This window comes from Sinohyriopsis cumingii, chromosome 2 (assembly GCF_028554795.1).
Source record: "Sinohyriopsis cumingii isolate HCF-2022 chromosome 2, ASM2855479v2, whole genome shotgun sequence".
Classification (NCBI taxonomy): Eukaryota; Metazoa; Mollusca; class Bivalvia; order Unionida; family Unionidae; genus Sinohyriopsis; species Sinohyriopsis cumingii.
This window is the reverse complement of record NC_142962.1, coordinates 90,370,432-90,384,564: the sequence shown is the minus strand read 5'-3', so window position 1 is coordinate 90,384,564 and position 14,133 is coordinate 90,370,432. Positions and strand designations below refer to the sequence as shown.

Genomic DNA, 14,133 nt, shown 5'->3' with positions numbered 1-14,133 from the left:
AACTTTGCGTGAAAAGTGCAAACAGACAGGCATACTTTTCGTGCCCTTTACATACCTTTCTTCCTTAGAATTCTCCATTGAACATTTAACAAATAACAAAACACGGAAATATGTACACTCTAATTACGCTCCCTAAACTGTTACCATTTCTTCAAAAGATCTAGAAAATTCTCCAACAGAGTTTGCAAGATAACTTTCTACTCCCAGTGGCTGATTCTCATCATTTTACATCCCTTTCAAATCTAAAAAAATTCCACTATTTCTGTCACCTTCAAAGTCAATTTTTTTCCCTTTGTACAGCAGTGTTTCCTGTATCTATGTAAGCTAAAATTTGATTAGTTAAGCTGTCTGCATGATGAGGAAATTGCTTGAAATCAACCAATGGTTTGTGTCACCATAACTCCTCATTCTGGATACATGCAGAGACTAATACTACCACTCAAAAGCAAAAGGACAGAAGCAAGGTAAACTGCACAACATTATCGTGGCACTCAAAAGATGAGGGAAGTAAAGTATGATGAGTTACTGTGGCACAGGGGTTAATGAATTAAGATACTTGCAGTGTCACATCTATAATCTCCAGTTTAATCATGGTTATCCACATGGGTCAAAGGTCACCATTCCCCACTCTCCAATATTTTCTCTGGATGATCAACTTCCAATAAGTATTGTAAAATAAATAAGATTTCCTATCTATGGGCCAGTAGTTCCTATAGTTAAATCACCACAGTCATATTAATTGCATTGGTTTGCTATTAAGCACCAGGTGAAAAATGTAAACAGATAATCGGAAATCCCAATATTAATGATCAAGAAAGTATGGCAGCAAATGTTAGCAACTGTAACAAAACAAATGTACATCTCATTAAAAAGAGGAATGAGGTACACAGTTATATAATTTCTTCTTATTTGAACTGGGGAGATAAGTTAAAAATGTCCTCCTTTTTGAAAATTTTTCACGCACCAAAATACCAAAGAAATGACTATATTCTTATATCAGGTTATCTTACCTTCTATTTGAAGACTCCTAGCCTTCACTGCACTAAGTCTGCTACCTACAAGTAGATATTCACACACTGATGAATCAGGAATTAAATTTCATTTATCATCTAAATATTGAACTGTGTGAAAACTGAATGACTGACCAAAAACAAAAACCATTTGGGCTAATGATAGCTTAACAAGAGGATTAAGTAAGTCTGAGCTCACTCACCTGGCTAAAATCTACTCAAAAGCCAAGTACAATGGTAGTCAGCCAAGAAATATTGTCTTGTATTATGTTTTCTGACATTTAATTTTTTTCCATTTCTTAGGTGGATTGAAGATCAGCATTATTCATGCAAACTTCAAAGTCATTATGCAAGAATACTTTCCATGAAATTAAAGCCAGTATATGCTGACACATTTCTGAGTCATATAAATGATTTTCTATTTAGTAACTATTGCCATTTTTGATAGTGGAAAGACTAATTTCTATATTAGAAAAAATAACAAGAAGCCAAAGTGGACCTGATATGATAAATACTATGTCAAACAATTATGAAAATTTGTTTTCATTCCTTCTCCTTTGTTTCCTTTGAGTGATGCATATATTTTAGAGGTCTTCACTGAAACAGTACAACTGAAAGTAAGCTAAACTTTAGCATGTGTAACGAGTTCTTGATAAAGTGTGCAGATGTAAAACAGGTTCAAATTACAACCATAGCAGTTGGAGATCTGTGGCACTGGAAGTGCATGTAGTCTCTACCATTATCTTCCAGTACTTTGAACACACACCATTGCAAAAGTAAAGGCAGAACATCTCTAACTACATTGAAATTCTGATTATTTGTACGAAATATCACAAATTACAGGTCCAAAGCATCCATGATCCTTTTCCTGATTCAAAAGAGAAGAGTTGTCATACTTTGTCATACCTGCATACTCAGCCAAAACTTGGGTTCAAGCTTAATTCAAGTCGGTTAAGGCGTTTACCACTAAAAGACAAAACTATTGAATAAAATCAGTTTAAAAGTCAATTGTCTATTCAAAATATATTTATTCATTTATTTATTTAACATGGGTTCATCAAAACAAAAACATTTTAATTCCAGTAAGGCCTGACCATATCATTCTTCAAATGATACCCAAAACTGATACTAGTCATTTTCCCCAATAATATTCTGTGCCATGCATCTCTTGCCAAGGAGACAGAAACCAAAATATTTTTTCATTTGGCAAGCTAAAGCATTTTTTCTAGGCCTAAGTGTATTTCCACGTATCACTTGTTTTAATATTCTGCCTCAAAAAATTCCACCCAATTTGAGTGTGTGTGTGTGTGTGTGTGTGTGTGTGTGTGTGTGTGTGTGTGAGATTTCGATTTTTAACATAGCTTTAACAATTTTTCAGTCACTTCACTATGATGTCTGCAGTGTGACAGCTTATAGTGATGTCTAGCACTGGGACATCATGCCGCAGATATGTAGCATGATGTCCCACCCAGCCACATTATCCTGACATCAGGCCGACCAGTCCTAACACTACCTCTTAATGCTGAGCGCCAACTAAGGCAGCTGTTAGCGGACACTCTAACCAATAGGCCACTGGAGAGGTCCACCCAATTTGCATGTAGTGATAAAGTTTACATCTCAGATCAGTTAGTTTTTATTAATTTTTAATTCATGCACTGGGAATTGTTGTCAAAATGACACCTCACATACGTCCCAATTACAGTTAAAAGATTTCGTACACAAAGGTAAACTGTCATGTAAAATTTCTGTTAGTAGTAATTTATACTGCAGATTGGAGACTGGCTTGACAACTTATTGGGATGATAATTCTGAGCCCAAAGTATAAGTACCCTCACTGTCGTGTGATATTCATTTAACTCATTCAGCCCCAGCACTGTTATCAGTATCTCTGCTGCTTTGCCCCAGAAGCACTAAGCTGTGTCTAGCTGCTTGTGCCCCAGAGTTTTTACCTGTTTGAAAATTTTTGTAAACATTGTGCACATGCATTCACTCTTACCTTAATTTTTCGTCTTATATCCAATAAAAATCCATGAAATTTTCACCAATTATTCCAAATGAATTTGTCTACACAGTGATGTATTTTTTTCTTCCTATTTGTCCAAGTCTTTCACAACTTCTTTATACACTATTTACAAAATTATGTACAACATTTATCCACAAGAACTCTATCATCATCGCTATCTTCTGACAATTCAATCTCAGAAACTTCTATGTCCAAATCTAAATCTTTCCTCTGCTTGCTCAATATTTTGTAGATAAAACTCAAGAAACTACTCAAATTTGCTCGCATTGAAAATCACTCTTATGTCCACCATCATTTATGATTTTTTATGAACAGAACACGTGTAGTGAAACTGCTCTCAATTAGTAACCCTTGGTTTCTGAAGAATTCAAATTTGCACAAAGTAAAATCATTTCTGATTGGTTTAATACTGATCTGATTCTTGGAAAAAAAAACATCTGTAACCAATCAGAGACGTATCTAACACACATTCACCATGACTGGAGATGGGATGGCCACTGAATAAAGTAAACAAACCACGACGACAGGTGGGATCGGCCATTGAATGCAGAAACCGGATCACATGTACAGACAGGATTGGGGCTGAATGAGTTAAGGTATGATGACAAGAAAGAAGAGTGAGATCAACAGAAGTGGTTTTCATTACATCATCCAAAGAGGAATGATTAATAAAGGCCAAAGATGCAACAATAACCCCGACCTAAAAGGCTTTCATTTTCATTAAACCACTCTCTCAGAAACTAATAAGTTCTTTCAACCTTTTGGCAAGTGAGTGTTATCACAGAATGCATTGTCTTGGCTTCATAATGATTTATGCCAAGTATGATGAAAATTTATCAGGTGTTTAGAAAATATCAGCAAATGAAAAATCTTACAAGAACATCATAATGCAAAGTTTCTATGACTGGGACTTTCAGACATGGGTAAAAGGGAAAGTGTCACAATATTAATTACCTTAGCCTCATAATGATTCAGGAAAAGTTTGATGAGAATTGATGCAAGTTTAGAAAATATCCACAAATGAAAAATCTTTAAACAGAAGCTTAATGTAGAAGTTTCTATGCCAGAGACCTTCAGCCCTAGGAAAAAAGGACATGCAAATGAGTCATAAAATGAATTACCATAGCTTCATAACGATTCGTGTCAAGTATGACAACAATGTTATCATGGGTATAGGAATAATATACAAATGAAGAACTAAAACTTTAAGAAACTGCTGATACAACTGCTATTTTGTGGCAGTGCCTTCTATGCCTTGCTACCCAATAAAAAGGGGCTAGACAAAAAAACACGGGTCATGGTGATGTACATTACCCAACAGGGGATGTAAAAGATACTAAATAAAACAGGAACATTCTGAAAGATACTAAATAACACAGGGGTTGTAAAAGATATTAAATAACACAGGAACATTCTAAAAGATACTAAATAAAACAGGAACATTCTAAAAGATACTAAATAACACAGGGGTTGTAAAAGATATTAAATAACACAGGAACATTCTAAAAGATACTAAATAACACAGGAACATTCTGTTCAAGATCCATGAACTTAAGACATAACAAGCTACTGACTTAAGGTGTACAAAGAACAAACTAACACAGATCCTCTTTCTTTTCAGACAAATCAATAGATTCATCTTCACTCTCATCATCTGAGGAAAGTGAATGTGCTCGTAGTTGCTGAAGACGCTTCAACACAAAAGTTGGTACTGACTCTCCATCTACAAAGAAACAATTAGAGGAACAGTAATCAGTGCATTGATGTAATTATTCACATGCCTCTCCCACATCTTCTGCCCCCACCCCATGATTGAGCCTATCTATATCCCACCTCTACCTGCAAGAGGGACAGGAGTCTATAATAATAAAAAATTTAAAAAATGCAGAACTCTTCCTAATGTTCATATGTAATGACTGGTCAAAAAAATGTCTTTTGATGATGTCCATAAATATACACCACGTTTCACAGCAATTAACTGAAAACAGAAAGTGTGCTTGTATTCACAAAGTTCTGTCATAAATGGCAACCAAGCATTCAGTATAAAAGGGGCAATAACTCTTACAGAAATCAAGAGAGCACAAAGATTACTTTCTCATTATGTGCATATTTAGATGACTATAATATGTACCATGTTTCCCAGCGATTCAAATAAAAATGTAATCACAAGATTCCATTTTACACTACATTCAGCTGTAGAACATGAAGGGCAACAGTTCTACCAAAGACCGCATGAGCACAGTGATTTATCAACATGCACATATAAGATCATGACTACATTAGGTACAAAGTTTCAAGATGATCAAATGAAATTGTAAGACTAGTTGCATTCACAATATTTTGTCATATACCACATCCATCTCTAAGTCAGAAAGATCAATAACTGGAACAAAAATCCTGGAGCAGAGTGATGTTGGCATGTACGTCTTTAGATTATGATCACACTGTATACCAAGTTTCACAGTGATCCAAAAAAAAGCAGGATTTTTTTCATGGGGAAGACTAATTTGAATTATACAATACTTACCTGACAGTGAGCAATGAACCAAAATGCCATATTCCAAAATTTTTCATTGCTGTATCAGCATCACATTTTAAGGAGTCAGGTGTTTACATTTTCAAGGCAGAAATTATGATTAGTGACCAGTTGTGACTGGTATCTATTCTAACGTAACACTGCATAAAGCAAGAATAATGAACAAAATAAAGGATAAAGTTATTTTTTCTTTCTTAGGGCTATTCCATTTAAACATACCCCTGGGGGGCAAGCCACAATAAAAAATGGGTGACCACCCATAGAAGTGATTTTTTCCATCCCACCAGAAGTGAATTTTGGACATCCATGCCCATGCATAGAATCAAATTTTGGAAGTTCATGACCATGTATACACATTATTTTTATAGAAGTGAATTATATACTGATTAATTTTTATTACTGTTAATTTGATTAGAAGTATTAAACTTAATAGTCAGAAATAAAATGTAATGGATCTAATTAATATTTATAATTAAAGATAATATGATAAATATAAAACATTTTGTGAATAGTAATAATAAAATGAGTTGTTTTTTTAATTTTTGATCAACCGGGTCTTTGTGGTTTTTAGGTTTAAGGATGAAACATTGTCTTTACAGTTTATTTGGATTAAAACCCCAATATTTACATGGTTTAAGATCAATCTGTTTATAAGCACCTAAATAATAGTTCCCAGAAATTATATATGAAATTTGATAGCAGAGCCATACATGTAAGTTTCAAAAATTATTTTCAAGTTAGACAAGGTAATATGTATTTTATATGAAGGGATTAAAGAATTATTAAAACCACAAGATGCCTGAATTACTTTTATTTTCAGTAAACATGGAAAATGTTCCCCATCAGACTGTCAACAAGCAGCTTTAATTGTCCTATGTAAAGATGACACGTCTCATATCACACCTTTTACAGAGTATCATTGGACACTCTGCCAACCTATTTGAAGTTTTTACATATTTATATGTTCAAACAAACATTACAAAACAAAAACATTACCATACTTTACATTCAACCCATTTCCATGGTGACAAGTCGAGGTTTTTAATAAAGTAACTCAACAGACAAGTTTGGGCAGAGCAACACCTAGGGTCATGAGCCAGTTAATTTTATACCCTCCCATTTTATCCCTGGTCAATCTGAAAGATTGGGCAAAGAATACTGCATATACAGAAACAGCAAGATTTCATTTATATCCACATGAAGTATTTTCATTCTGTACTAATGGACAGAAATGTTAAATATGTACAAGTCGAGGCTTGTAATAAAGTGACTAAACAAAAAAATATTGGGAGTTGGTAGACAGTACCAATCAACAGATCAAATAGGCACACAGCCGTAAATATTAATAAATCCGTGAGTGAAAAATGTATGCAAGCCTAACTTCCGTAAGGCATGTAATGCAACCATTCGGATCACTTCGCCAATTTTTCCTAGTTGATACGGAGATAGTCAAGTAGTTACGATTGGTATGACCGAATCGCATACACTCAACGAAGAGTCACAGGGGTGCACATAGTTGCTTACATTTTAATTATCAGTTATACATGCAGTATAAAATACTACAAGGGAGGACACTTTTCTGCCTTCTCACGCTACCTATTGAAGAATCAACGCTGATATTTTAAACTAAACTGCACGTAGTGTAATAAATTTGGTACCGATGTTTAGCTCAGGCATTCAACTTCATACGCCTACTAAAACTTTTACGTAGTGTTTATAAATTTACGGAATGCCAGACCATTTTCTCACACTATCGCTCGCCATGACCATGATCGCACCCATTTAATACACTAGTGCAATGCAAAAAATGGAATACTGTCCCCGTTATAGTCATCTTAAAATCAGTTTATCCCTAGGTTCAATACCTCATTTTCATTCAACCAATGAGAAGACAGCATTCCATTCTGTTTGTTGCACTTGCATATTAAGTGGGTGCGATCATGGCCATGTCGAGCTATAGCGTGGGAAAATGGCCTGGCATTTATATAAATATATAATAGTACATCAAAGCTTTTGTATGCATACAAAGTTGAATGCCTGAGCTAAACATCGGTACAAAATTTACTAAGCTACGCGCAGTTTAGCTTAAAAGGTCACGTGAAGTCGCATGAGAAAGTGCGTAATCTGGTTTATTTCAAGGTCATGGTTTTTCTTTTCTTTTCAGAAGCACATGCTTGTTATAAAAATAGTTCTAACCAATCAAATGGAAGCTAAGAGAAGGCAACTTTTCTTAAGTTTGCAGAGTTTCAAATGTACGATTTTCAAACTTAATTCTGAGGCTGAAGAATGTCTCAAACTTGTATCTGTCTGTGGTCAAGTTCTCACCTCTAAAATTAGCCACAGCTGACTCCAGGCTGACCAAAGTCAGCCATATCTCCACATCTTCAACGGACCACATGTTGTATTGTCTTTCTGTCGCCATTTTTAGTAATGTTCTAAATATTCGTTTGCAGCATCCATACCATATATGGCTACATCCGAAAACTTCCAGAGATCCATGTTCCGATTGTTTTCATGTTTCCATTACAATTCATCAGAAATTGCCAATTTAGTTTTTCTTTTCCCTGAAATTCCACGAATTACGATGAGTAATCTGTAATGATGTTATTTTTTGTTAAAAGAAGGGGGGACAGAAGAGAAAACAAACACTTCGGTGGCATGACAGAAACATTATTAACCCTTTACCTCATAGAGTGTATGGCTCTTTAGGCCTTCAGTGCACATGTAGCAAAGTTACCCAATGCAGTGCACTATAAACAGAACACCTGTTGCCTATTCAACTCCATACACATAGGCCTGCCTGTTAACTGATAAGCAATGCAGTGTATGTTAAACAGCAACTTTAACCATTTTACATTTTTGGTACACATCTATTATGTGTGGAAAAATTTAAGAGTAAAGTCCAATCATTATAGCTGTGTAATTATTTTTCATGGAAGAATTTTTTATGTGCTTTAAAATTTTGAGAGAACTTGTTCACTGTCAAGTCAGTGAAGCGCCGTGATCAATGGTAACTGCCATTTCTCATACTCGAAATTTATAAGCTTTTGTCTGCATCTACATAACTAAGTCATCCGAATTTGATAATTTATAAAAACTAATTGCTGCCTACATCAATATCAGTGCCTTTACCTAAGTTATTGAGGCTTTTGTAGTTGTGATTCTAATCATGAAAACTTTGTAAGTACAAAACGAAATCCGCAACCTCCATTTTGGAAAGTGGAGAATACGACCCAGTTGCTTTAAATAGCAGATTTCGACCAGTGCATAAACAGTGACCATGTGACCTGACGTAATGGTCATTTGCAGAAATGAATGTAGTATCTAATAGGGGTTTTCCCCCAAAGGTGGCGCTTCAAAAACCCGCTTAAAATGGCTGATGTTTACAGCAGGCGTCAAAAGGCGTTTCGATGAGAATGGAGAAGAGGTATCCAAAGACGCTTGCATGAGGTAAAGGGTTAAAATAAAATAGGCACCACCAATAGAAGCATTTTTTCTTTTGATATGGCACAGAAGTGATTATTGTTTATTGATGACCATGCATAGAAGTTTTTTATTTTGCCGTCTGTGGGCTAGTGGTTATGTTTAAATGGAATAGCCCTTACAAGATTTTGGTGATATTAATTCTTGCAAATGCCCAAGTAAATTATACATATTTGAAATAAACACCAGAAAATGTCAAATGAAAATTAAAAATCTGTATTGATTTCTTGAACAATTTATATCGACTTTATTACAATAATACAATTATTGAGTAATGGGAGTAGTTCCTTAACAGTTTGATTCCAATGTTACAATCGACAGAATATACGCCAATGGACAAGTTGGACAAAGAAAGTTCTCAGGTATAAAAAAAAGTCATAGTACACAAAAAAAATCCATTTCTTTTCTTTTTCACAAAAGTAATTATGGGTATCCCAACTTTCATAATGTTCCAAGATTTTCAGTCATTACAGTTGTAGCATTAGGATGTCTTATTCTACTGAAAATCAAATTGTTCTTACCCTGTACATAGTATCATAATAATGACTGCTTACAATCAAGTCCTACCTAGATGTGGATACACTATTTTCTGTAGCAGTTCCATAGCATTTCCTGTCATTTGGCTTATTGTTTGGTCAGCCCATGCCAGGAGGTCACCATCATGCTTCAGGATCTTCTCATCAACCCCATTTCTCTCTGCACACACCTGAAACAATTAAAAAAAATATAAACACTGGAGCCTAATTTGACATTAATTTTGAAGTGTCCATATAATAATATGTAGGAAATACTTCCTTTTATTCCTTCAAATAATTGGGCTATATTGAAATTAACCACTAATTTGTAAGAAAAGGGATGTAAATATCAATTAACCCTTTACCTCATAGAGTATATGGCTTTTTAGCCCTTTGATACACATGTAGCAAAGTTACCCAGTGCAGTGCGCTATAAATAGAACACTTGTTACCTATTCGACTCCATACACATATGCCTACCTGTTAACTGTTAAGCAATGCAGTGTATCTTATGTTTAACAAACATTTTTAACCATTTTACATTTTTGGTACACATTTATTATGTATGGAAAAATTTAAGAGTAAAGTCCGATCATTATAGCTGTGTTATTATTTTTCACGCAAGAATTTTTTACGTCCTTTATAATCTTAAGAGAACTCATTCACCATCAAGTCAGTGAAGCCATGTGACCAACCGTATCTGTCATTTCTCATACTCAAAATTTACAAGTTCTTTGCGTCTACATTACTAAGTCATCTGAATTTGATAATTTATGAAAACTAATTGCTGCTTACATCAATATAAGAGCCTTTACCTGAGTTATTGAAGATTTCATAGTGATTCTAATCATGAAAACTCTGTTAAGCACTGAACGAAATCCGTGACCTCCATTTTAGAGAGTGGAGAATATGACCCAGTTACTTTAAACAGCAGATTTTGACCAGAGCGTAAACAGCAACCATGTGACCCGAAGGTGGCACAACGAAAACACGCTTAAAATGGCTGATGTTAACAGCAGGCGTCAAAAGGCACTTGTATGCGAATCAGGTAGAGGCATCCAAAAGTGCTTGTATGCAAATCAGGTAAAGGTGTCCAAAGGTACTTGTATGCGAATGTAGTAGAGGCATCAGAAGGCACTTGCATAAGGTAAAGGGTTAATGATGCTTCACTAAAATCAAACCCATTAATAATGGGAGTCAGTGTATGTGAGAAGCTCATATAGTAGAGCACTGGACTAATGCAAGGGTTGTGGAATCATTACCCAGCTAGATCAGCCTAGTTCAGCTGCCTCATTTTACCATTCCTTGAGATAATACAGGTCAAAATTGTGACTACTTACCACTGACATTCAAATCCTGAACTTACCTGCAAGGTCTCAGTGACCGCTTTCTGAAAGAGTGATGAAGTTTTCTGCTTGATTCTTGCATGGAAATTCAAAGTCAGTGGTTCAACACTGTTGGTTTTGACCTGTAAAATAAATTCATGACAGCCTGAGTTAGTATCAATGATCATTTGAGCCTGCCCATTTTTGGAAAATTGGGGAAGCGAGAGATTAATCTAATTAAAGCTTTTAATTATCTGCCTCCAACATCTTTCTTCTTGTAGTGTGGTTTATATTAGAGGCCAGTTTATTTGACAAGTATAAACATTTATGTCATGGTTTTTCTCCTTAGACTTTTCTTACTGCGAGGAAAGTCAGCCAATAGGCCACATATCCCAATTATTGAAAATATGTGCCAGTCTTTTGGACAATAAGGAGAAAATGGTCTTGATGGTAAGGTTCTCAAAAGAAGCTTCACCTTATGCATAAAGTTTCATACAATATGGCCCCGTTAAATCTTAATAAACTTTTTCATGAGAAAACAAGGCAACACTCCCAAATTAAGATCGATTTAAGCTAACCACCTTTCCATCCCAAAACCGGGGTCCCTAATTTTGAACAGAATTCCAAAGGAAATTAGAGAAAATACAAATATAAATGCACATAACTGTAATTCAGTGACCTTAGGTCAAAATCCATAAAGCCAATAGGCTTCTTCTTCTCCAAGTCAACAACAAACTTTGACAAAAGTATGCAGTTGAAAACTTGAAATTTGCTTGGTACCAACAATTTTGCTTCTTTTGGTCAGTGACCTTGACTTAAAGTCATTCACAAACTTTAAGAAGGTACAAGATCCAAAATTAAATTTTCTTCTTTCAGTCAGTGTCCAGACCGCTTACTATTTGATTCCAAAATCTACAATGCTCTTCCTTTACCCTAAGCCATCTACAACTTTTTGTCAAAGTCTGTGTTGCAGATCCAATATTATTAAGCAGGTACTACTTCTATTGCTTCAGTCAGTGACTCTGACCACTGACCTTTTGAACCCAAAATTGATCCACAAAGTCTGATAGTTATAAATAGTGGACAGCTGAAGTTCCTGTTAAGAAACCATTTTTTCCCCCCAATCATGAGAATAACTTTAAACTTCTGTAGCCCTAAATCCATACAGTTCTTCCTTACCCCATGTGCAACTCATCCAAAACATTTAGCACCTGGATTGTGAGAAACTAGAGTTATTTTGTGGAAACCATTTTTCTTCTTTCATTAATAGTGATCTGGCTTTCAATCCTATAAAAAAGGGAAATTAATAGGTATCTTCCCAGACTTAAGTGCATCCACAAAGTTAACTGCTGATGGTTCTGAACTTAACCCTTTACCTCATGCAAGTGTCTTTGGACGCCTCTACTCCATTCGCATGAAAGCGCCTTTTGACGCCTCTACTCCATTTGCATGGAAGCGCCTTTTGACACCGGCTGTAAACATCAGCCATTTTAAGCTGGTTTTCGTAGCGCCAACTTCAGGACCCCCCCCCCATTAGATACTACATTCATTTCTGCGAATGACAATTACGTCAGATCATGTGGTCACTGTTTATGCACTGGTCGATATCTGTTATTTAAAGTAACTGGGTCGTAATCTCCACTCCATAAAATGGCTTTCGCGGATTTCATTCAGTACGTACGAAGTTTCCATGATTAGAATCACAACTATGAAAGATTCAATAACTTAGGTAAAGGCTCTGATATTGATGAAGGCAGCAATTAGTTTTTATAAATTATCAAATTCAGATGACTTAGTGATGTAGACGCAGACGAAAAACATGTAAATTTAGAGTATGGGAAATGGCAGCTATGGTTGGTCACGCGGCTTCACCGACATGATGGTGAACAAGTTCTTTCAAGATTTTAAAGCACATAAAAAATTCTTCCATGAAAAATAATTACACAGCTATAACAATCGGACTTTACTCTTAAATTTTTCTACATATAACAGATGTGTACCAAAAATGTAAAATGGTTAAAATTGCTGTTAAACATAACATATACTACATTGCTTAACGGTTCACAGGCAGGCCTATGTGTATGCAGTCGTCAAGGTAACATGTGTTCTATTTATAGCACGCTGCACTTCGTCACTATGCTCTATGAGGTAATGGGTTAAGTCATTGTGCAGAAACAAAATTAGATGAAGAGATTAATGAACATAATTATGCAATCTGCCTAACGGTTGCAACATAAAAGGTATTTCATGTACATGGCTGTCTCAGAGGACAGAATGATTTTAAAAACTTTTAAACTCCTTTTCAACCTACCTTGGATATTTTTCTGTCGCCAAACCAAAATATCCACACTTGATTTTCTTTGCGATTCTTCAGGCTCTTAATGTCTACAAGTGATTCATCTATCACCATTCCTGGCCACCAAAAGTCTCTGCCAAATTTTGCCCAGACCAAGCTGCCACTGGTATGCACCTGCTTAAATTAAACAAACTACATAAGAACAAAGTGGTTGTTATCATAACACTACCCCTCAATCAAAAAATGCACACTGAAATGTGAAAACTAAACGTATTACACAATTTTTAAAATGTCTACAATACTTGCAAGTATCTAAATGTATTAAACACAGAGTTTTTTCATATCTGTAATTTTTTTCAAATCTGACACCTTAAGTCTATTTTAACAATGATAAGCACTGTGTATTCATTCAAAGGGCTGGAAAACAAAGATATGTTAGCATGGAATTATTTTCATGAAGTCAAGATCATCATATTCAGTTCATTTCAAAATAACCATGTATCATGGTACTGGGTCAGAAAATTCACTCACCAACTTAAGGCAAATTTCCAGTCAATCTAATTCTTAGTTGACCAGTGTTTCTTTTTAATGAAAGGGATCTTCTGTCAAAAATATTGCTGACTTTGCTGACTGAAAAGCCATATTGGAAGTTTTTTTTCCCATTTGTTTTGATTAGTGCTGAAATGAAAATTTAATACCTTTTTGGTAAATATTCACATCATAAATTGGTATTCAAATATTTGTTTGTCATTTATGTATGATGTGCCTTGCATGGTACTCAAACTCCAAGATAACCCTCATCATATGTAACGTCACTTAGCAACCATACTATTTAAATAATGCAGTAGATATAGACCCAGTGAAACAACAACAGCAATGGATGAATTATGCATTGCTGTAAAGGAATACTTTGAATTTTATTCCCAAGACAGAAGAAGAATACAA

General features: G+C 35.1%; 1 protein-coding gene across 1 annotated transcript in view; it reads right to left on the bottom strand.

Annotated features, from left to right (window-relative positions):
• The window catches only part of LOC149805350 (DNA (cytosine-5)-methyltransferase 3B-like), a 189,504-nt gene that overhangs the window by 132,414 nt on the left and 42,957 nt on the right, over positions 1 to 14,133 (bottom strand). The window contains exons 4-8 of the mRNA XM_089949549.1: positions 13,204 to 13,365; positions 10,934 to 11,035; positions 9,620 to 9,758; positions 4,634 to 4,756; positions 1,011 to 1,055 (exon numbers count right to left, since the gene is read on the bottom strand). Of these exons, the coding sequence (XP_089805675.1) occupies positions 1,011 to 1,055; positions 4,634 to 4,756; positions 9,620 to 9,758; positions 10,934 to 11,035; positions 13,204 to 13,365 (571 nt within the window). The remainder of the gene's footprint in view (positions 1 to 1,010; positions 1,056 to 4,633; positions 4,757 to 9,619; positions 9,759 to 10,933; positions 11,036 to 13,203; positions 13,366 to 14,133) is intronic.